Source organism: Stegostoma tigrinum, chromosome 23 (genome assembly GCF_030684315.1).
Source record: "Stegostoma tigrinum isolate sSteTig4 chromosome 23, sSteTig4.hap1, whole genome shotgun sequence".
In the NCBI taxonomy this organism is placed as follows: Eukaryota; Metazoa; Chordata; class Chondrichthyes; order Orectolobiformes; family Stegostomatidae; genus Stegostoma; species Stegostoma tigrinum.
In genome coordinates, this window is record NC_081376.1 from 8,046,540 (window position 1) to 8,072,385 (window position 25,846).

The 25,846-nt window shown below is 41.9% G+C and overlaps 1 protein-coding gene across 1 annotated transcript in view; it reads right to left on the reverse strand.

The window, feature by feature from the left end:
* Positions 1 to 18,745, reverse strand: part of LOC125462407 (synaptogyrin-1-like) — an 82,690-nt gene extending 63,945 nt beyond the window's left edge. Inside the window, exon 1 of the mRNA XM_048552451.2 lies at positions 18,600 to 18,745. Within this exon, the coding sequence (XP_048408408.1) occupies positions 18,600 to 18,698 (99 nt within the window). The 5' untranslated portion in view covers positions 18,699 to 18,745. The remainder of the gene's footprint in view (positions 1 to 18,599) is intronic.
* Positions 18,746 to 25,846: the final 7,101 nt, after the last annotated feature.

Below are 25,846 nucleotides of genomic sequence, written 5' to 3' on the forward strand. Positions count from 1 at the left end.
GCGCTCTACCGGCACTTCACACAATCTGTTCGTTGCCCACAATGTAGTCTCCTTGACATTGGGGAGACGAAACACAGATTGGACAACAACTTTGTGGAGCACCTACAATCTATTCGCAAGAATGACCTCCGAGCTTCCAGCTGCCTACCATGACACCCTGCTATGTTCTCCAGCCAACATCTCTGTCTCAGGCCTACTGCAGTGCTCAAGTGAGGCTTAGCACAAGCTGAAAGAACCGCATCTCACTTTCCACTTGGAAACCTTGCAGGTTTATTGAAATTTTAGAGCTTGAACACCTTCTTCCATGCCCTTTACCCGCTGCCACACCCCAGATGCTGTCATGACATGAACTGCTCTTAGCACAGCCAACCCATTTTCAACCACTCACTATCCCCGTTGGCAGCTTTTTGTTCTCCCAGACAGACTATCACCCCCCCTTTGGCTCCCGAGCTGTCATTCTCTCTGTCTGGATACCATTCCGACCTACCCACTCACTCCTCAACCCACCACCCCATCTTCAGCATATATATCACCTATCCCTTTCAACTATCAGATCGGAGGAAGGGTCACTGGCCTTGAAACCTTAACTCTGTTTTCAGTCCATAGATGCTGCCAGACCTGCTGAGTTTCTCCAGCAATTTCTGTTCTTGTTTTGGATTTTCAGCATCTGCAGTTCTTTATTGCATGACATAAATAAAAATTGTTGACTGCAGACTTGATATCTGTCTATTTTCCCAGACCATTCAAATTTAATGCCACCTGCGCTGCAAGAAATAGCACAATTGGCAGAGATAGGGTTTAATGAATATGCAGATTTGACTCTGAGGTAAGCTGTATTGTATGATCTCAGTAGTCATATGCTAGTTTTGTGCTAGAAGGTTGGAATCTAAACAAAACAGAGCTGCCCACAAGCATTACCATCTTGTACAGTTTGTTAATAAACACTATTTAAATATCGCCTTGAAGTATAGCCTGTGTTTCACTACAGAACCAAAGACCCCACACTAGTATCCACTTAGTGTACGTTTTTCACCTCTGGTAAGAATGACAATGAAACAGAGCAGCAATTTTACTGTAAAATGCCATTGATAGAAAGCAATCAGAAATATTGATTAGATTAGATTAGATTCCCTGCAGTGTGGAAACAGGCCCTTCGGCCCAACAAGTCCACACCGCCCCTTGGAGCATCCCACCCAGACCCACCTCCGTGTAACCCACACACCCCTGAACACTACGGGCAATTTAGCACGGCCAATCCACCTAGCCTGCACATCTTTGGACTGTGGGAGGAAGCCAGAGCGCCCGGAGGAAACCCACGCAGACACAGGGAGAACGTGCAAACTCTGCACAGACAGTCGCTCGAGGCTGGAATCGAGGTCCCTGGCGCTGTGAGGCTGCTGTGCTAACCACTCAGCCACCGATAGCAAGACAATTTATTGGCGGCAGGACATTCTTTAAATAAACTTTTCTTTTCTGAAAGTTGTCACTTTATCCTCATGCATGTTTTATTATCCTGAATTTAGTTGACTTTGGAGCAACAATACACCAAACATTGAAGTATTTCTTTAAACTCCAGCTGAAAAGCAATTTTCTTTCTTTGTACATGATATTCCCATTTCTTGTGTGCCTCTTACAATAAAGTGCTTATCTATTTGCACTGACTACCCCTCATTTAGTTTTGCTTACTGATGCTTATGCTAAAATGATACAGCATGGACTTTTCTTTCGCCATAGCAGCAAACAGAGAACTCCACGAAAACTGGCTGTTATGTTTCGGAACTTCCAATCTCAGGGCTGACCTTGCTCTGATACCATACACAGGATAATATTACAACTCCAAATGGACAATGCCCTCTCAAGAAAACATATTTTGATCATATTGCTTCAGTGTGGGTCAATGCACATGTGATTAAAGTCTGTCGTTTATGCCACTGAGTGACGCTCAGCTTATTTTTAAAAATTGGCATCGCCGTACAAAACCGTATCCCAAAAGAGCATAACACATCTATTGCAACATAAGCCCTCTCCACAGGCACCACAACAACACTCATAAACAGATAGTTCAGAGCAGGAACCTGCTACAGCTGAGCTTACTCGACAATCCCCTGAGCAGGTGACTGATTGCACAAGCATGTGTGAATGAACCCCAGCCAATCGCTGGCATTGATCATTTTCAGGCAGAAGATACAGAAGCTTGAACAAATGCACCAACACGTTCAAGAACATCTTCTACCCTGCTGTCATTAGGCTGCTGAATGAATCTCTCTGACTTCAAATAATGCTGATCTTCCTAATGTTCATCTTGCTTTGTGCACCTCCTGAGCAGTGTAACCTTGTATTGCCTTGCTCTGTACATCCCTGTTTGCTACCATCTGCCCATTCTGCTCACAAAACAAAGCTTTTCACTGTACGTAGGCACATGTGACAACAATAAATCAAATCAAATCAAAACCTTGCAAATCCAATTGAAACCTATTTGTTGCAATATCTGCACCTTAAACCTCAACACACCAGACCAATTAGTGAGTTAAAGTAGAGACCCACTGCAGAGGGAGGGACCATTCAACCTATTGTGGCTGTGCTAGGTTTTTGAAACTACCATCATGCTTAGACCCATACACCACATTTGTCTGTAACCCTATGGATTCTTGGTCCTCTGGGATCGGGTGTGGTAAAGGGTGGTCAAACAGTGAGCATTTGGGAGGTTGTGGGTGTGTGGTTGGTAGGTTTCCAGTGGTTGGGTCAGGGATTTGGATGGGGAGTCTGTTGTGAAGCTAAGTCGGGTTAACAAGAAGTTAAATGTCTGAATACTTTAACATAGGCAGGTCTCACATATCAGATGCATGTCTCCACCCTCAGTTCAGAGTTGGAGACACACACGGAGGCTTACAGGGAACCAGCTCATCAGAAACTTAAACTTCCCAGGCAAGTCCTGAGTATATTCACAGTCAGAACTTGTTGGCATGGTCCTGACATGCATAGAGTCACAAAGTTGCAGAGGTTTACAGCACTGAAACAGACCATTTGATCTAATGCCTCCATGCCGACCAGATATCCTAAAACAAGTCCCGCTTGCCAGCGTTTGGTCCATATCCCTCTAAACCCCTCCTATCCACATTTTCACATCCAAAAGCCTTTTAAATGCTGTAATTGTACCAGTCTTCACCACTTCCTCTGGCAGCTCATTCCATACACACATCACCCTCAGCATGAAAAAGTCGCCCCTTCGGTCCCTTTAAAATCTTTCCCCTCTCACCTTAAATCTATACCCTCCAGTTTTGGGCCTCCCCCACTTCAGGGAAAAGACCTTGGATATTCACCCTATCCATGCCCCTCATGATTTCATAAGCCTCTAAGATCATCCCTCAGCCTCCGATGCTCCAGAGAAAACAGCCCCAGCCTATTCAGCCTCTCCCTATAGCTCAAACCTTCCAACCACAGCAACATCATTGTAAATCTTTTCTGAACCCTTTCAAGTTTTACAACATATTTCCTACAGCAGGGGGAGTAGAAATGAAGGCCATATTCCAAAAGTGACCTCAACAATGCCCTGTACAGCTGCAACATGACCTCCTAACTCCTGCACTCAATGCACTGACCAATCCAACACATGTCCCATCCCCAACAAGGCTGGGTGGTTTGGAGTAACACTGAAATTTTCGGTCCTTATTACATCCCTAAGAAATGCAAGTATTAATTGGTGGAATACAAAAGTTCAGAATGTTGTGAATTAAATATTTTGGTGCACAACTTCTTCACCCAGAGACTGAACTCACCAATAACATGGAGGGGACGAAGTAAACAGTACAAGGAGAAAACAGAGTTAAAGTTTCGGGTCCAGTTACCCTTCCTCAGAGCCTGACCCAAAATATTAACTCTGTTTTCTCCTTCACAGATGCTGCCAGACCTGCTGAGCTTTTCCAGCAACTTCTCTTTCTGTTCCTGATTTACAGCATCCGCAGTTCTTTCAGTTTTTATTTAACAGTACAAGGGTTTACGAGCCAAACAAATGACGGCAAAGGGATTAGGTGGTGGTGGCAACAGTGGATTTGGGTGAGGAAAGATGGGAGGAGTCTTGAAAGGAGCATAAATTCAAGATGAAGTGGTTGGACTGAATGGCCTGTTTTTTGTGCTGAATGTCCTATGTATTTTCGATGCGTGACACAAAATGAGAGAGTCTAGTCCAACTGAAAGAGGTACTGAAAGAGTAAGGATACTATATAAGATTACAAGCCTTGTAGAATCATCTTCAGATTGAAATTAGCGATAATTATGAATTCGAAATAATACAGATTCCCACACAGGCATCTGTGAAAAAAATCTGATTGCTCAAATTCTGAACTAAAGGAGTGAGAGCTACCAGAGGCTAACGTCAATGCTGCCAAAATCCTGACTCAAAGTTCTCCACTATTATCATCATGCATGTTTTACTATCCTGAACTTCGTTGACTTTGAAGCAACATTACACCAAACATTGAAGTATTTCTTTAAATTGCAGCAGAAAATTATTTTTCTTTGTACAGGGGGGGTCTACTATTACACAATAGTTGTGTTTCAGTGCAACATAGCACTATAGAAATAAATAATAAAGAAATAAATAATAGGGCCTATGGGAAAAGCAGGGGTTGGGGCACAAAGGACACACAACAATTATATTTCCCAAAATTCTTCCTTGCCTGTGTAGCTTCATTCTTATAGCTGCAGTTACAATGGCAGTTTTTCGGACGGGTGATGCTGCAAAGGGGCAATACATTTACGAATCTGACCTGGTATTTGCTATGAAGTGACAGCTGGGATTTAAATATCTGAGTTCTGCCACTGGAAATCCCAGCAATGGTCAGTACTGCATGATAGTGGGAGCATGATCCAAAAGAGGTGAGCAGTGGTGAGTAACATTGCATTCAAAATAGTGCTGGAAAACAGCAGGTTGTAACACAGGCAACTTTTGGTATAAATGATTTCCATTAGCACGTTCAAAAATTCTGATATTAAATATGTAATGAAATCTAGGCAAAACTACTACACACAATGGTGCATGTTTTAACAGCACTCATATTACTTTAAAGTATACATTTTTTTGAATAACTTATACCATTAATTTAGCATTGGAGTCCATTCTTCTACTTAAATGAGCTGCATTTTTAAATAAACTCTTCAAACTCTTCAGCATAAACTCTTCAAAGTAAGACTTCGCATATTTTCCTAATAAGATAGTTGTTCTCTGTGAGATGTTATATTTGAGGTTTATGACGTACAATCCATACTCAATTGAAGCGTGTCATAGCCAACACAAGTTTGCGTTTTACAAATACCATTTCCCTATTCGTCAATCGTGTAACAGCCAAATTGCATTGGCAGAACACACATTACAGGAGAAACCTCCACACATGATATTCTCATTTCCCATGTGCCTTTTACAATAAGGTGCTTAACTATTTGCACTGACTACACCTCATTTAGTGCTGCTTCCTGACATTTTCGCTAAAATGTCACTTAGGCTGCCTGGACTTTTCTTTCTCAATGGCAGCAGACAGTGAACCTTGCAAAAACTGGTTGTGATGTTTAGAAGCTCGCACTGTCAGGTCTGACCTAATTCGTCTGCATACTCATGTAACCTAGAATCAGTAGAAGGTCCTTTTAAATTCAGGGCTTATAATGCATCCACTTACAATTTATTTGGTACAAATCACAGGTACACCATAGCCTATTCAAGAATGAATCCAGAAATTCAAAGTGGAGCGGCCAGGAAAATAACCAACTTAATATTAAAACCCAATCATAATTCATGGTCATTAACCAATGCCATATTTTATCCTCACCTTTATGAGAAAAAGAATTGATTTGACACTGATGAAGGACTGTAAAAGGAGAATCAGCCTTGGACGAAATAACAAGGTGTTGAGCTGGATGAACACAGCAGGCCAAGCAGCATCAGAGGAGCAGGAAGGCTGATGTTTCAGGCCGAGATCCTTCTTCAGAAAAAGAAATTTCTTCTGAAGAAGGGTCCTGGCCCGTAACGTCAACGTTCCTGCTCCTCTGCTGCTGGTTGGCCTGCTGTGTTCATCCAGCTCTACACCTTGTTATCTCAGACTCTCCAGCATCTGCAGTTCCTACTATCCCAGCCTCAGATGAGTTGTTTTGCTCTCAAACAAAGTTTACTAATGGCTATCTGTTCATTTCATGTAGGTCCAATTAGTGAATTACAAAGCAATGCAACAGGTAATTGTGATGTTCAAGTGCAATTCTTCTTGCTGCTGCAGAACAACAAAGTAGAATTTACAAACAATCTGCCATAAACCATTGTAAGCATCACATTGGATGGTCATTTCTTTTGGCTAGTGGAAATTGGCAGCAACAGAGTGAAAGACAATTAAGTTTGGGTAGGACGGGCAGAAATTTCAGCACAATCATCCATTATGATACTAAATACCTGTATATTAAATTAAGACGTTATTATGAAGGCTTCGTTTCTAATTATTTTTGAGTCGTTATGTTTTGAAGGATTATGGAAACATTAACTAATCTCAGGTTCTCTGGAGTTACCTAGATTGTCTGATTTTAAAGAAGATGAAGGACATGTGGGGAATTATGACATCAATCTCTTGCTTGCACTTTCTTCTTAGAAACCAACTGACTACATTTTATGGTTGGCTTGTAGGGATAGTGTTCTGCTTGGTTTTCATTTGGAGGGTAGAGAGAGAAGGTTACTGAGGAAAAGCTGCCCAGCTCATCTCTCCAGTTTCTGGAACAACCTTGTTGCGAATCCATTGTGAAAGCTCACTGTGCTTTTGAAGAGTGATGGGAAGACTTCTCGATAATGTGTTGCCTGAAGGAGCCGTATTTGCCAAAATCTCAAACAACTGCATGCGCCTGGTGACCCATCCTTGTGTGCCACAACACCAGCCCCCTAACATCTCACACTATCACTTCTTTTTTCTCTCAGTAACTAACCATTATTTTTTCTGTTCCTGCCCAAGTTAGTCTCTGCAGAGACAAGCCACTTACGTTCTCCTTTTGTGAATGTGTATCGGTATTGGGGCGTTTTGGGTTATTTAGCAGGGTAAATACTTGTAGTTTCATATTACAAACTGTGAGTGTAATCGTTCAGCATTTTCATTGAACAGGTTTTGGTTTCAAATCAAATCCAAAAGTTTGTGTTTATTAAAGAAAGCCTGGTTGAGGGGTCTTTTCATTCTCAGTCTGATATAGAAAAGGCATACACAGTTTGCCCATATCAGGAACTGGGTATAACAATTAGATTAATGTTGTAGCCCATGGAGGAGTGGGAATCGAAGGAGACAATGCATTCTTCCCTTATCAGTTGTAACAATAAGATTGGGCAGATTGTATAACGTTTGAATGTATTTACCTCACTCTGTGCTTTTTTATACTCTAATGGAGTGTTAACTGTCAATATTGAGCTCAGGCAACATTCCCTAAACTCGGGGGATTTTGTGTTAATCTGACACTGCCACACAGATTATGTAGCAATTTAACACAGAAGGAAAAGATTTGCATTCAAACAGCACTTTTCAGGACTAGCCTAGCAGTCATTCTGAACACAACCAAGTGCTTTAAACAACAATGAGATACCTTGCCATTTCATCTGTGTTTGACATCTTGACTGAGGGACAAAGGTTGGACACCGGAAGAACTTCTTTACTCTTCTTTAAATAACCCAATCCCTCAAATTTGCACTGAAATGTCAGAATTGATTGTAGCGGCCCAGTTTCTGTGGCATGGCTTGAAATTATTTCTGACTCAGAGATTGTTCCATCATTTGTATAGCAATTTTAAGGTATATTAATGATTATAAAAGTTCCAGAATATTCTGTGACTTATCCAAAACTAACACTTTACAGTAAGGCCATCACTATTTTCACTGTTTTAAATAAAATTCATTGCAGTAAAATTTACCGAACCCGATATTTATACATGATGAATAGAAACAGGTTGTCAAAACTAATGACTTTTGTGGTACAAAGTAAGTTGCAATATTATCGGGAAGGACAGAGGGGCACTCAAGAATGTGGAAATACAATTCATAAATACGACACCAACACTGAGGTTATATAAGGTTAGACTTCCTGAAGCTCTTTCACTCAAAATCAGGAAGATTGAACATGAGGGGGAATGTCTTGGTACAGAAAATGGCAAGAACATGGAATTCACTACAAGGTTGGGGTGAATATAATATGTGCATTAGAAAAGCCACACTAGGGCAAAATAATTTGAAGAATTTTAAGGGTAGATGAGATAGAGTGGGAGAATTTACATGCGATGTATAAACTCCAGCACAGATCCATTAGGGCAAGCAATCTACATTGTATTGTCTACATAATTCTATCCAACACTCAAAGATCTTGTGATGCAGGAGGCAGTGTTTTCCTGCCTCTGAGCTAGATGCTCTGGCTTTGAATCCCCCTCCAGGACTGTATGGCTGTTCATAATGCAGCCAAACAGCTTCAGTGTCAATTAGTAGTTCCTTAAATCATACACCAATGCTAAGAGTGAAAGATTCCTGGTCAGCCATGTGCTGGTAAGTAATTGGAGCCTCTATCATCTTTATCCATAGCCCCAAATGAGCATTGCTACAGTAACTTGGATTCCTTGGAAGGCTAGGGAGTGTAGTTAAAGCATGGGTTTTGATTCTGGCTAGGACAGAGCTGTAACCTACTTCCTTGCCTTACCTATGATTCAGGTCATGTTGCAGTGGGTCAGACATGTCTGCAGGTGCTGAAGTGAAGAAGAATAATCCCTTCAGAGCTCTCCTATTGACTAATGCAGCTAGAATTTTACAACTTAATTTTACTTGGTTTTCAATGAGGTGACCAAATACAATATTCTCCATCACTACGTTTGTGTGTGACTATCAGGTGGGCTAAGAATTGTTAACTGGTAGATGAACACAATAAAATCGAATTCAAATTTCAAAGAGCTCTGATAAAAAATTTGAATTAAAATTTCTATCATATTTTTAAAAAACATTCACAAATGTAATTTCTAGCAGTTGGTCAACAATTGCAAAAAAAAATACCATTTAGTGATGAGGATCCAAAAACACAAGGACTACATACAGTGATGAATTTATGAGTCCCCATCAAAAGATCCAAAATGAGAATGATCAAATATTTGGAGTATCTACAAGCTGTGTGCCATAGAAAGCATTCTTATCTGGATACATGACAGCTTCGTACGGCAACTGCTCTGCCCAGGGCCATAACAAACTACAGGGAGTTGTGAACACAGCCCAGTCTATTACACAAGCCAACCTTCCATTTCTGATGAAGGGTCTAGGCCCAAAACGTCAGCTTTCCTGCTCCTAAGATGCTGCTGGGCCTGCTGTGTTCATCCAGCTCTACACCTTGTTATCTTCCATCCATTGACTCCATCTACACTTCTCGCTGCCTCAGGAAGGCAGCCAACATTGTTATACTCTTAATTAAGCAGAAGATACAAAAACTTAAACACATGTACCAACAGATTAAAGAATAGCTTCTTCCTCACTGTTATTAGGCTTCTGAAGGGGCCTCTCAAATATCAATTTTAAATGTTGACCTCGCTCTTTGTGCACCTTCTCCGCAGCCGTAACGCTGTATATTCTTCGCTCTGTTTGATTACCTTAATTTACTTTGTATGGCATGGTCTGTCTGTACTGCACCTATGTATATGTGACAATAGTAAATCAATCTTCATCACATTCACTGTTTTCCATAACAGACAGGTCTGTAAGTTCATCTAAATTAAGTGTGTGAATTTAGGATTGATTTTATTCCATTGCTCCACTAGATTGCAAGATGGGTCACTGAGAGTGTACTCAATTCAAGGTGACCCAAACTTAACTATGCTTCAAATTCAGCTCATTACAATGGCACTGACATCCCACAGCACAGGAAAAAGTTGGCACCTAAGCAGAAGGAACTTGAAGGAAGCCTGGCAAATGCAAAGGCTGACTGTTACCTGTACAACTGTATTGAGCCTCCAGTAAGTCAGAGAAGTGAGGCCACTATTCTCTTACTACCACATTTCTCTCTATCCCAGAGCATCTCTCTCTATGCCACATTAAAGCAAAATTGTCAGGAATGAATGGTTAGCATGAAGAAGGCAGAATTCCAGCTGCTGTCAATTTTCCCTTTGTTTTACAACCAGAAATAAAGCAAGCCTACATATGATCAGGAGCAAGAGTGGGCCTCTCAGCACTTGGAGACTGCTACACTATTCAGTGAAGTCAGGGATGATCTGATTTTAACCTCAACTCTACTTCCTGCTTATTCCTCATAATCTTTCATCCCCATGGACATCAAGAATCTATTTAGCTCTGCTTTAAAGATTCTGCGTCCATTGCCTTTTGAGGAAGGGAATTCCAAAGACTCACAAATGCCAGGCAGAAAAGACATGTTTCCTCATCTCTGTTTTAAATGGGCACCTCCTTACGTTTAAACTATGATCCCTAGCCCTAGATTCTCCCGCAAGAGTAAATATCCTTTCAACATCTACCGGGTCAAGTCCCCTCAAAATCTTACATTTCAATTAATTCACCTCAATACTCCAGAGGATGCATTCCCAACCTGTTAGCGAGGTAATCTGCTCAGTCCAGACTAGTAAACCCTCCCTAAACTCCTTTTAATGCATTAATCCATAAAGTATGGTAACAAGTCCTGTAACTCAGGGAATAAAACAAAGAAAAATCTTCTGCTGATTTCCACATGTTCCAATCTGTTGTGATGTCTTTAATTCATTCTAACTTCTGGTTCCCCTAACAAAAACAGAAATGGGTACAGTATCTCAACAGGCCTGGCAGCAGCAGGTGTGAAGACAAAAAGCAGGGTTAACAGCTCAGATGAGTTGGCCCAAAGAGTCTGTTTCCGTCCTGTTTATCTCTGTGACTCTACGTCTAGGACCCATCTGCAGAACATTCTGAGTTCTCACCAAACTCAAAACATTAACTCTGCTTTCTGTGTTGCCAGTTCTGCTGAGCTTCTCCAGGAATTTCTGGTTTTGTTTCAGATTTCCAACATCCGCACTTCTCTGTTTTGTTCGCCCAGTCTGAATCCATTCAAACGACCTCTCACTATCCAATTTCCAATTCTCTTCAGCGTACATTAAAAATATCTTTCTAACGAAAGGGAATGTTCTGAGCTGATAGTTCCTTTTAGAATCTGACAGATAGCTCGGCTAGATTTTGTTTGTTTCACTATTTGGCGGCATAACAGCGAGGCTTCAGGCGAATCTGACAACAGATAATTCACCCTTGAGGTTACTGGAAGTGGGTATGAAGACTTTAATTAATTCAATCTGGAAGGGAGCCATTTGCTTCTATCTAATGTATGCACAGAACCTTTCCACTTTCTCTATAATATTGTAAAGATAGTTACTAAAAGTTGTTACTTAATTTATTGAACTAACAAGCAACACAACTCAAAGAATGTTACTCACGGATTGGAGTTGAAAGGATGATTTTCTCTGGTGGGTCAGTCCAGAACTAGGGGCACTTTTAAAATTAGCGCACGGCTTTAAGGACGGCGATAAGGATTACGATCTCAGAGGGGTGCATGACTTTGGGACTCTCTTCCTCACAAGGTGGCCATGATGACAGTTTATTGAATATCAATACATATTTTTTAAAAATTCTACATACCAAGATTTGTCTAACATTACTGACTGGTGCATGCTAACTGCATCAAGCCAGTTGCATAACGAAGGTTTAATCATGTAGTGGTTTGCTTTTTGCATCATCTAAGGAGGTCTTCAAGTGTAAGGGCTGGGGCCGTACCTCTGAGCCAGAAGCTCCAGGCTCAAGTCTGTGGAGTAGTTTCAGAGACTGGTATCACATCACCAAGTCACCCTTTATTTATAAGTGCACAGTACATGGCCTCTGACCAGCCAATTCAGAGGCAGTCCCTCGAGTGAATACAATCCCAGAGACTCCTGTTTATAATCTGTCAGCCAGGGCTCCCTGATTGACCCAGATTAACCGCCCTAATCAGGGAATTCAGACTGGTTGAGGTCCATCTGGCCGACCTGTCCCTACTGGAAACCTGAAGAGGGGTTTACAACGCAGGCAAGCAGGTTGAGTCCGAATCAGCAAATCCTTCCAGCATTCACCACGAAAGCAATCACAGCAGGAGATGATCCTGACTAGCTGTGTAACAGAAAGCATGCTGGAGCCTCTACCATCACTCTATACAGGCTACAATGTGCACATTGCCATGGCAATTCAGGCTCCCTCCACTGAACTCTAACACACCATGGCTAGCAGAGACCAATGAGATCCCAAAGCCAGGAAAGGAAATCAGACATGTTCCTACCCAAAGAGCGGCCTAAAACTGTTGTCTAATAGTAGGTCAAGAAGCTTGACATCATCCAGGGCAAAGCAGCCCGCTTGATTGGCACTACTTCCACAAGCATTCACTCCCTCCACCACCGGTGCTTAGTAGCAGCAGTATGTACCCTCTACAAGATGCCCTGCAGAAATTCACCAAAGATCCTCAAACTGCACCTTCCAACCCACGACCACTTCCATTTAGAAGGACAAGGGCAGCAGATATATGGGAACTCCAACGCCTGCAAGTTCCCTTCCAAGCCACTCACCATCCTGACTGGGAAATATATCGCCATTCCTTCACTGTCACTGGGTCAAAATCCTGGAATTCTCTCCCTAACAGCACTGTGGGTCAACCCACAGCAGGAGGACTGCAGCGGTTCAAGAAGGCAACTCAACACCACCTGCTCAAGGGCAACTAGGGATGGGCAAGAAATGCTGGGCCCAGCCAGCAACAGCCACTTCCCACAAAACAAATAGAAAAAAAAACTCCAAGCTGAAGGTCAGGAGGGGACAGCAAAGGGGAGTTTCTTATGAAATCAGACAAGGGCTCCCAGCCAGTCCTGGATATTCAGGCCCATATTTAGTGCTTTCTACCTCACTCCAATTGCTTCTTATTCCGAGTTATGGCCCACATTCATGCCCGGTACAATGCTTTCTGTCATATTTCTCTAGGTTTCTCACTACCCCCACTACTGATGTCCCAAACTTCATATCTTCCAAACGCCTTTCAATCTAAACACGATGTTCCACTTCGTAATGCTATCTATCTGTCTCTGGTATTACTCTCTGAGAATCTCTGGAGTCAGGACTCCAAGGCTTCAGGCCTTGCTCCCTAGCTTCACATTTCACAGACATGAATCATTCAGACCTGGAACTGACTATCTGATTGATTGTAAACTGTCGCCAATTACTTCAGTTGCACGAAACCAGAGGTTTAACTAACGATGACTAAAGTACCTATAACTGCTACAGGAGAATCACTGATTCAGAACACTCCTATTCACACTTGCGGATCAGTTGAGAGCCAATACAAATATTCTACAACTGTTTGAAGTATGTTTTCAGGTCATTTCTCAAATTTTACACTCATTACTACATGCAGTAGATCAGAGAAATTTAATTAAGAAATAAATTGCATTTTCATTGGGCCTTTCACCAGCTCAAGACGTTCCAAAGCATGTCATGGTCAATTATTTACAGTCATTCTGTAGCTAAAGGTAGTAGTTCATTTTAATGTTTCAAATGGAAACCAGATTCTAAAAAAATCAATTTTAGATGATGTTGGCAGAGGGTCACAATCCTGGAATTCCCTCCCTAAGTACATTGTGGGTCGACCTACAGCACACAGACTGCAGCACTTTAAGAAGGCGGCTCACCCCCACCTTCCCAAGGACAACTAAGGATGGACAATGGTCCAGCCAGTGACGCCCTTGTCCCATGAGTGAATTAAAAACAACAATAAATATTAGCTATGATCCTGTAAGAATTTCACTGCCCTTCTTCAAATAGTGCTATTGTATCCATACTTGAGAAGTTGAGAGATCTCATTGGTGCCTCCAGCACTCCTTCACTGCAGATTGATTTACTCCTGTCACATGTACTGGGATACTGTTTTGTGTGCGCGAGACGGTCATACAAAGTGCATCAGGGTAACAGAAGAGAGTGAGAATATGGTGTTACATCCAAAGAGAAGACAGCCAGAGAGACAGATTAACATTAAAATTTGAGAGGTCTGTTCAAAAGTCTGAAAACAGCGGGGAAGAAGCTATCATTGAATCTGTTCATATGTATATTCAAACTTTTATATCTTCTGCCCTACAGAAGAGGGTGGAAGAGAGTATGAACAGGGTGGGAAGGGTCTTTCATTGTACTGGTTGTTTTCCTGAGGCAGCAGGAAGTGTAGATAGGGTCAATGGATGGAAGGCTGGTTTGTGTGTTGGACTGGGTAATGACTTGTCAGCGTAAGTTGTATTCGCTTGTCCTGGAACAGGGCTTGAAACTTACAGCCATTTCAAAAGCAAAAGTGCTATCACTGCACCAAGGATGACACGATGTCATGTAGTGTGTCATTCATTACCTCAGTACAGCTATGATAAGGGTGTCAGAGAAATGCAGTTGAGTGTCACAGAATAGTCGGACACGAGACAGTGGGCTAGTCTCTGTTAATTTGAAAAGCTCATTTCCAACCTCAAGAGGAGCTGTTCTGCGCAAAGGGGGAAAAAACACAGCTTTCATTATCCTGTGACTTTCTAGTTTCACTCTTTATAATTTATTGCGTTTTGTCTGACTTTGGAGCAGGGCCACATAACGACAGGGCAGGAATAAAACAAGGTAAAACAAAACAGGAACTAAGGCATAAATTGTTAATTTTTGTTCACTCGGAGTATGAACAAAACTAAATAAAGCATTCAAATAAAGTTTAAACAATTCCCAGAATCAGAATTACACATGAAATTTAACTATTAACATAACATGACTAAATGATAAAATGTTTAAAAAGATTTATCACTGAAAAGCTGAATAACAGAAAAAATATACTGAAGGAGAGAGAGTAGGAGAGGCTGGAATGGAAAAAAAGAGATGTCAAGCACAAAATATTGGACTGACAGGGATGCTCTGTTGGGAATCTTTAACATCATGTTTTCAAACTATAAATTACTCACCAGGTGAAAATTCCCAACATTAATACCAATGAATTTTAAGCAAAATAAAAGGTCTGCCGATCAAATATTTTCCTGGCGTTTCATGCATTACACGAGTCATCAAATTGTATTTGGTTCACATTTGTTTGGATTCTACTCTGCCAGCATGTAGCCATTCCATGACCTCCCTTGGCATTCCGCAATATTGCTTTTATGTAGACTAATTCTAGTTCAAATCACTGAACAATGTAATGGTGAAAAGGGAGAATTTTCAATGTAAAACATTTAACCTCTTGCACCTCTGACAGATTTCTATGCCTGCGATCACAGTGTAAGGCTGCTAGAGAGGATCAGAATTAGCGGCCACGCTTAGCTGACATCACTGTCAATCTTGGCAACACAATGTGCATTCACAGAGCAGAACAGTGTGGCAAAACATCTTCTCCTGGATGCTGTTCAAAATCAGAAATCATTATTCAGGTGGCACTGTTAAAAAAGATGAGTCTAAATGCAGTCCCAGATTGAGAATACACTGATCATTTTGGTTCCTCCAAAATGAAATCTTTTCCAACAATGCTGGCTGAACCCATCAATTGTTACAAACTGTTTATGGGAGGTGATGGCCTAGTGGTACTATTCCAGAGACCTGGAGAATGTCTTGGGGATCTGGGTTCGAATCCTGCCTTAGCAGGTAGTGGAATTTAAATTCAATTAAAGGAAAAAAAATCTAAAAGTCCAATGATAACATTGTTGATTGTCAGGAAAAATACTTCTGACTCATTAACGCCCTTCAGTTAGGGAAGGAAACTGCCATCTTTACTTGGTCTGGCCGACATGTGACTCCAGACCCACAGCAATGTGGTATTGACCCCAGAGGGCAATTAGGGATGGACAATAAACACTGGCCAGCCCGTGAAGTCCTCGTCCTGTGAATGAATAGGGGGAAAAAACCTCCAAAATTAGCCCTCACATATAGAACTTAATGCATGAGCAGAAGCTGTGGGTAATCAGCAGACATTGTGAGTAGTTCTCATTATTTGCTGGTTTTGTCTAATCTGATGCAAATGGTGTGAAATACTGTACTAGATCTTTCTATGAGGAAGGATTTATAACTAATAGCAAGAGGTACAAGTGGCAGTGACATAAAACAAACCTCAATTCAGCAACGTTTTGTTGGCTCTTTTGGTTTATAATTAGTCAAATAGGAGTGCAGAGCTTGGAAGCTGCACAGTCAATAGAATCTATTTCCTATTCCATTACTTGTTCAACCCACACTTCACCTATCCATCCTACGCTCTGCTTATTAGAAAGCTGTTGCTGTCTGGTTCAGTCGAGTCAAATTTCCTGCATAGCTTTACAATGTAAATGAAAACTAGGATTTACATTCAGATTTTGATCGTAATGGATTGATTTCAGCAGCAGAAGTGTGTAAATTGTGTGCATGTTGCTGTGATGACTGCAAGCTTAGACATTGCAGGAGCAAGTATAGGACATGAGTGTATCCTTTGCTGACAGTACATACAATCCTGTACAGGATACAGGGCACATTCTAACCTGGCACCAGTGACATGCAATTAACAGTCACATATTATAAACTTTGTATCAACCACTAAGAACACAATGGGGAAACAATGCACAAAACCCTGTTCAGGAATGTACTGGGCAACACTCCCACTTGTGTAAAACTGAAACAATAAATTAGTAACACAGGGAGTTTCAGTAGTATCTAATTGCCTATCTCGTTCAAGAAACATTTCCCACTTGAATGAACAAACAAAATAATTGGGCTCCGGGTAAAAACAGAACAGCATGGACACAGTTGAAACTTGTAAAGTATATTACAAGAAGGAGAACAAATCAATGGACACCATTAAAAATGAGACTTTTTTTAAAATCAACCTGTCCACACAAGTCATTACACACACCTCTGGGGCAGCTGGAACATGAACCTGGACCTTCGAGCCCAGAGACACTACCACTATGCCACAACACACTCAAATTATTTTTAATTAATCTATTTGGATATTCTATAACCCAGCTCTGGCACAAGTGGGAGTTGAAACTGGACCTCCTACTCCAGAGAGGGAGCAGCACCCAGGCACAATCAGAACTAGGAGAGCCAGGTTTGAGTCCCACCTACTTCAGAGGTACATAACAAAATCTTCAAACAGGTTGACTAAAAAAGTATCTAGAAGCCCCCGTGCTTAAGAAGCATGCTGAGGGAGATGTGGTGAGAGAAATTACAGACACAGAGATGGCTATGAAGACTCTGCTCAGTTACGTTCACTGTTTATGTGAACACAGTGGCTCAGTGGTTAGCACTGCTGCCTCACAGTGCCAGGGACCTGGGTTTGATCCCACCCTTGGGCAACCGTTTGTGTGGAGCTTATACATTCTCCCCATGTCTGTGTGTGTTTCCACTGGGTGCTCCAGTTTCTCCCTCACGGTCCAAAGATGTGAATAAGAAGGCTTCAGAGAGATATGCTAGCAAATGGGACGAGATTAATTTAGGACATTGGCATGTCCAAGTTGGACCAAAGGGTCTGTTTCTATGCTGCATTGCTCTATGTGCGGTTTGGGTGGAATGGTCATAGTGTCCAGGGATGTGCAGGCTAGGTGGGTTGGCCATGGGAAATGCAGGGTTACAGGGATAGGGTAAGGCAGTGGTTCTGAGTGGATTGCCGCTGGGAGATTCGGTATGGGCTCGATGGGCTGATTGGCCTAATTCCACGCTGTAGGGATTTCACCACACTGTCTGAACTATACGATTGCAATCTTGTAATCCACTGGCTGGAAGCTGCCAATCTGTTTTAAATTGAGGGGTTGACAACTCTCTGTACTGACTAATAAATAAGGAATTCCCGGCTATTGCAGAGCTAACAGTAATGGGCATTGGTCTGGGGAATGCGAAAAGAGAAAGGGGAATTCACACATGCACCGAGCACCGTGAAATGTGAACACATCCAGCAACAGGGAGTACAAGCAGCTGACAGAAGCGGTTTCCCCTTTCACTATAAAAGAAGAGAAAAAAAATTAACTCTGGTAACCTAAAACTCCCCCGAGACCCCAACCACTGAAATATACAGAAGTGAAACTGAATTTTCCCCAGCGTCTGTGGAGTTAAGAATAAACATCGTTTTAATTATAATATTTAAAAAATAACACACGGTGTAATTCACATCCGGAAGACTGATGAATCTCGTGCAAGAAACTGTACATGTCAATAACCTGAGAGATTAATCCCCGAGACGAATGGAAACTGCAAGAAATTTAAGAAAAAATGAGCTGTGGGTACATTTCCCCCCACATTGAACGAGGAATGAAGGGTACGGCAATATGCTTCTGGCTGAGCAGATATACGTTTTTAATAACAATTATCTCGACATCTCACATCCCTTTGCTGTTATCTGAACGACAGAGGAGGAGGAGGTTAAATTTTACCTTGGGGATTATATTTTTTTGAGTGGATCTAACTACAGTACCTGGGCTTGTCATCCCCACCAGACAGACAAGTGATGTCTACAATTCTCATGCTCTACACATTGCACTGACATTTATCTCAAGTAAAAGCAATACATTTCTTTCTTTAAAAAAAAACGCAGGATTTGCATTTCTGAAGCGCCTTGCCTTACCCAACTGAGGATGCGGAGGATGGTTTGGGGTTGCTTGAGGAATGAGACGAGATCCAAATCAGAGCCTGCCTTGCCAGCTCCGTATGCACCTCCTTCCATCTTGAGCTCTTCTCTGTCTGTCTGTGTGTGTGTTCGTCCGTCTCTCAGGGACGCGCACTCCCAGCGCGCGTGCACGGACACGAGCGCGTCACCGCCACAAGCAGCTGAGCGAGACTCCAGCATGTGTTCTTGGGGAGGTAGGGCAGGGGTTCGGTTGGTGTTTATCAACAGCAAGAGTGAAACAGTATGTTTTCTTTTTCTTAAAAAAAATATTTCTGTGAAACACGAACTTGAGCGCCAAGACGAGTGTCATTTCTTATTTTGGCTGTTGCTTGCAATGGAATGAGTGTCAAACCTTGCAGACCTGCCAAATTGGCTGACTGAAGATCTGGGGAGGTTAAAATTAGACAGTCAATAAGGAGGCTGTGACAGTTGTGGAGTTTCACAATAAGTGGAGACGTACGACAGATGATAGAATGTAAAAACAAATAAGGTGGGACTAGAACAGAGTATGAGGCTGCATTAGGAGCTGACATAAAAGAGAAGCCGGAAATATTTTGTAATATAATTAAAAAAGGTCATTAAAGGAAGGGTTGAGGTAACTAAAGCACAAAGAGAGATTGTTTTAAAAATTCCTTAACAGCCATTGCCACTGCGAAGGGAGTTCCAGGATTTTGATCCTGCAACGATAAGGAATGACAATAATATGGGACTGCCATGGTGTTAAAGGCTTGGACGGAGAGGAATTTGTAAAATGTGCGCAACAAAGTCTTCTGCTTCCGTATGTGGATGTACTTACTAGAGGTGTAAAACTTTACCTACTCTTGGGAACTAAGGCAGGACAGATGACTAAGGTGTCAGTGGGGGAGCACTTTGGGCCCAATGACCATAATTCTATTAGTTTTAAAATAGTGATGGAAAAAGATAGACTGGATCTAAAAGTTCAAGTTTTAAATCGGAGGAAGGCCAATTTTGACCAAACAAGGCAAGAACTTTCAAAAGTTGATGGGGGTGGATGTTCGCAGGTAAAGTGATGGCTGGAAAACGGGAAGCCTTCAAAAATGAGGTAGCATAAGTTCGTCTTAGGGTGAAGGGCGAGGCTGGTAGGTGTAGGGGATGCTGGATGACTGAAGAAATTGAGGTTTTGGTCAATAAGAAGGAAGCACACGTCAGGTACAGACAACAGGGATCAAATGAATCCCTGGAAGAAGATAAAGGTAGTAGGAGTACACTTAAGAGGGAAATCCGGAGGGCAGAAAGGGGACATCAGAGAGCTTGGACAAATAGGGTTAGGGAGAATTCAAAGCGATTCTACAAAATATATTAAGGACAAGAGAGTAATAAGAGAGATAATAGGGTCCTTTACTGATCAGCAAGGCCGTCTATGCATAGAATGGCAGGGGGAGATACTAAATGAATATTTTGCATCAGTGTTTCCTGTGGAGAAGGATAGGGAAGACAGAGAATGTGGGGCATTAAACAGCGACATCTTGAAAAATGTCTATATTACGGAGGAGGAGGTGCTCGATGTCTTAAAACGCACAAACATGGATAAATCCCCGGGACTTGATCAGGTGTATCTTAGAACTCTGTGAGAAGTAGGGGGGGTGATATTTGTATCAACAATAACCACAGGTGAGGTGCTAGTTGTATGGACGTTGGCTAATGTGGTACCGCAATTTAAGGAAAATCCAGGGAACTATAGACTGTTGAGCCGGACATCGGTGGTGGGTAAGTTGTTGGAGAGAATCCTGAGGGACATGATTTACGCGTATTTGGAAAGGCAAGGACTGATTAGAGATGGTCAACCTAGCTTTGAGCATGGGAAATTGTATTTCACTAATTTGATTTAGTTTTTTGAAGAAGTAACAAAGAGGATTGATGAGGGCAGAGCAGTGGACGTGATCTATAATGGCCTTCAGTAAGGCATTCACGGTAGACCAGTTAGCAATGTTTTCTAACTGGAGGCCTGTAACTGGCGCTGTGCCTCAAGGATCAGTACTGGATCCACTGCTTTTCATCATTTATATAAATGATTTGGATGTGCATATAGGTGGTAAGTTTGCAGATGACCCCTAACTTGCAGGTGTAGTGGACAGTGAAGAAGGTTACCTCAGACTACAAAGGGGGAGGGATGGTGGGCCAACAGGCCAAGGAGTGGCAGACAGAGTTTAATTTAGGTAAACGTGAGGTGCTGCATTTTGGAAAGGCAAATCAGGGCAGGACTTATACACTTAACGGTAAGGTTCTGGGGAGTGTTTTTGAAAACAGAGACCTTGGAGTTCAGGTTCATAGTTCTTTGAAAGTGGAGTGTCAGTCAGACAGGATAGTGAAGAAGGTGCTCGGTATGCTCGTCTTTTTAGATCAATGCTTTGAGTGTAGGAGTTGGGATGTCATGTTGCGGCTGTACAGGACATTGATTAGGCCACTTTCAGAATACTGTGTGTAATCCTGGTTTCCCTCCTATAGAAAATATGTTGTGAAACTTGGAAGGGTTCAGCAAAGATTTACAAGGATGTTGCCAGGGTTGGGACTATTTTCGCTGGAGTATCAGAGGCTGAGGGGATGACCAAATAGGCATTTATAAAATCGTGAGGGTCATGGATAGGGTGAAGAGCTAAGGTCTTTTCTCTGTGGTGGGGGAGTCCAAAAACAGAGGGCATAGGTTTAAGGTGAGAGGAGAAAGATTTAAAAGGACCTAAGAGGCAGCTTTTTCACACAGAGGGTGGTGTGTGTATGGAATGAGATTCCAGAGGAAGTACAATTACAGCATTTAAAAGGCATCTGGATGGGTACATGAATAGGAAGGGGTTAGAGGGATATGGGCCAAATGCTGGCAAATGGTGCTAATTAATTTAGGATACCTGGTCGGCATGGACATGTTGGATCGAAGGGTCTGTTTCAGTGCAATACAACTCAATGACTCTATATGTCCAAGTTAGTGTGGTGTGTAACTTGGAGAAGAATTTGCAAGTGATCGTGCTCCCATGAATCTTCTGTCTTTGTCCTTTTAAATGGCAGAGGTCACGGGTGCTGAATCAGGAGCCTTAGCAATATCTGCAGTGCTGGTGATGAAGAGATGAACATTGAAGGTGGATGGGGTGTATATCAAGTGCCCAAAATGGTTTCAAACATCTCGAGTGTTGTAAGAGCTGCAGTCATCCAGACAAGTGGGAGTGTTCCATCATACTCCTCACTTGCATCTTGTAAATGGTGGACATGCTTCAGGGATTCAGGAGTGCATGACACGCCATAGAATTCTCATCCTGAAGGCCATTCATATTGTTTACAGAATTTTCACTGATAGTCATGTCTTTGTTGTTGTAGCCAGGAAATGCTCACTAACTAGTAAATTCAGTCATTACCTTGATCAAAGGTCTAGGCTGAGAGATGGGTATTTAGAACTCCATGAAAATTCAAACACTGGAAATATATAGTAGCAAGTCACCTAATACTCCAGATTTTTCTTATACAAGATCAGCTTTTGTAGATCATGGTAAACAGGAATATGTTGATGGAAGACAACAGAGTGTGGAGCTGGAGGAACTCAGCAAGCCAGGCAGCACCAGAGGTGCAGGAAAGTTGACATTTCGGGTCGGGACCCATTTCTGTTTACTGATGCACCTGCAAACATTTACTCAACAAAGTCCTTCATAATTTCCAACATCTCTATTAAATTTCCTCTTCGCCTCCTTGACATAGGAATAACAATCCCAGCAACACCAGAAATTACTGCACAGCTGACGTGTCCAATCCCCAGCAAATGAAGACAATTTTTTTATGAAGACCTTGACAAAAATATCTCAACATGACTCATTAGTGCTTTTTAGGAAATATCTGTTAACATGGTGTGAAATGTCTTGCCTGCCCTGAATTGTAACCCACAATTGCTTGAAACAGTGTGTTTCATGAGGTTAAATTTAATGAATGACAATTTGATAGTCTGCAGAAACAGAATTTATGAAAGAGATGCTGGAGTAGTTTTGGCTATAAACATGGTGAACATTTCACATGATGGGTGAGGTAGGAATTACCAGGTATATTAGCTTTTGGGGAGACTTATATTGGCTCAGGCAGGCAAGAGGATCTCCATATGAATCCACTTCCAAATAACGGATTGAAAAAAGCATGTCCATGTGCTGCAGAAACAAGTTTCGCAGTTACTGGTAAACATACATTTGTTGTATGTCAATTAGAATGCAATTACCTTATAAATATGTTTGACTGCTCTAAGAACACCCTGATTGGTAATCTTTCCTTATCCATCAATGTATACAGGTGTGTTGTTTTGATGACCCTGTTTTATGTTTGTAAAACCCAGACAACAGGCACTCCACAGATTTAAAAAAAACCCAGAAGTACTCTCACCTAAGCTGTTTGAAATGATCAATGAAAACCAGTTGGCCAGATAAGATTCCTGTCACCAGAAGCTGACAGAGAAGTAGAGAAGATCTGATGATATTCATTCCTGGATGGGATTGTCACTGATAAGGCCAGCATTTGTCATCTATCACTGGTTGCCCTTCACAAGTTATACTGAGCTGCCTTCTTGAACTATTGCAGTCTATGCAGTGTAAAGACAGCTACTGTGGAGTGCACTGCAGATTCTTGATCCAGCAACAATGAAGGAACAAGGGACATAATTCCAAGTTAGGAATGCTGTTTCGCTTGAAGTGGAATATATATGCGCATGTTCCCACGTGTCTACTGCCTTTCTTCTTCTGGATATTAGAGATTGGGGATTTGTAAGTTGGTGTTGAAGGAGTTTTGAGAAGATTGGTAGCTCAGGTTGAGGTTCTGGGTGTGAGTTTGCTCGCTGACCTGGAAGGTTAGTTTTCAGACGTTTCATCACCATTCTAGGTAACATCATTAGTGAGCCTCCGACGAAGCGCTGGTGTTATGTCCCACTTTCTATTTATCTGGTTAGGTTTCCTTGGGTTGGTGTTGAAGGAACCTTGGAATACATTGGAAGTGGAGACAGTGCAGGATCTGAGTCTCATGGACCTAAAGAGCTTGTAAGCAGGATTAGGAAAGAAACTAGAGAAAGATGCAAGTTTAAGGCAAGAACTTTACAGGACGTTTGGTCCAGTGATGTAGGGTAACAGTGATCTAGGGTTCCCCGAAGGAAAAAAACAACCTGCAAGTGACGTACTGGCGCAGCTTGCAAAGCTCAAAATTGAGCTACAGTATTACAAATGTGTTCATTATCAAGTATTATTTTCTTTCCCACTCTCCTCCAGGATGGCAGCAGCAGCAGCAGATGGACGGGCGGCCCCAATCTTAGTGACAGAGTCACAAGCTTCTTACACTGGCTAACGGAGGTGTAGGAGGGGGCTGAGGCAAGAGGTTTGCAATTGGGAAACAAAGCCCAGGGTTGTTGTGTGTGCCAGGATGGTCCTGGAATATTGAGTAGTTTCGTATGAGAACAGAATCAGATTGTTCTTTATGTGGTCCAACAGTGGATGAATAAACCAGTTGTCTGCCACATCCCCATATATCCGAGCAGCTTGTGCTTAAAAGGAAAATGTTAGGAGAAGTGACAATGTTTGTGACATTTTAGTGAAGGTGAGGTGGAGGGGAGAGTCAGGTCACCGTTCACTCTTAATTTTGATCCGAGCCACATGGGACTCTATGTATGGCAGCCAGTTCCAGAATTGGAAGTCAATACTGCGATTGGCGTGCTGACAATGATTGACGTGTACAGAACCATACAGCACAGCAAGGGGAAAATGTCAGAGGATACAAATGAGCAAATTTAACTGGAGAGATGCAGCGAAAAGTGAAAGGTCAAATACTAGACAACTGGGAATTTGAAAATGAATTTGAAAAGTAAAGTGAATTGGACAGTAGTCTTTTTCCAGGGTCAGAACAATAACAAATGTAGGTTTGGAGCATTAAAGAGGAGGGAAGGTGTAGGTGGAAAGTAACACGTGAAACAAGAAAGTAATGAGGTGGTCTTTTCAGACTGATCGCACGGAAGGAGATTAGAATCTTGCAGTCATTTCCACAGCTCAGGGCCTGGAAGCCCAGGTTCAAATCCTACCTCTCCCAGATATGTGATGTAATATGCCTGAATAGGCTGATTAAAATGATCCACAATGGATGGGAGGCTATGTGACATAGCAAGGTCAAGGAGCATGACAACGTATTTGGCTTGGGGAATTTGGGTAGACGGAGAGATTTAGGGGCAATGAACTCCAAGGAGAAAGAGCACAATGAGTTGAGATGAATTTGAAATTGCAGAAGAAGCAATTTGTTAAGGGCCAAGGCTGGAAAGCAATGCAGATACCTTTAGTTTTTAAACATTTTCATTGAACTTGGGAGCACAGCAGGGAATGATGATTTTGTAGGAGATGTGAAAGAGATGGACCAAGGCGTGATATTCAAAGTAGGAGACTTGCCAGAACATCTTCAACATCAATTTCCAAATCCATATCTCTACAAGTGGGAGGAGAACACCACCATTCTTTCAGCATCACTAGTAGTGCTGATAATGTACCTGCACTGTACATTACCACAGGCACAAAGGCAATTAGGAATGAACAATAAGTGTTGGCCTTGCTAGTGATGGTCATATCTCATGAACAAGAAAACAAACAATTCTCCAGCTGAGGTTTAATCAGAACAACAATTCTGTATGCACTTTTTTAAAACTGCCATATCAATTTGTCCCCCAATCTTCAAGAATTTATGTACGAGATTCCCTGGATCTATTAACAGAGCAGGCTTTAAGATAGTACAATTTAAATTTTCCTATAAAAATGCATCAGACTACCCAACACTGAATTACATCTGCTAATTGTTTCTTTTTCATAAGTCTATGTTTTCTGTTAATCCACTATGAGCATCCTTGTTGCTGAGCACCAGTGAAAACTTGTCTCTTCTCCAAACTGCTGGCCCACATCCATATCTAGATCAACAATATCAAAATAAAGGGCAGTGATTCTAATACCTATCCCTGGAGGCATCATTACTCCTTCCAGCCTGATGAGCAACTATTACATTCTCTCAGTCCCTTAAAAAAATTGTATTCACAGTCATTGCTCCTTTAATCCAAATTTTGCTGTAGGAAGGATATTAAATTGGAAAGGGTTCAGAAAAGATTCACCAGGATGTGAACAGGAATGGAGGGTGAGAGTTATAAGGGGAGCCTGGATAGGTTGGGACTCTTTCCACTGGAGTGTAGGGGTGTCCTTATAGAGGTTTAT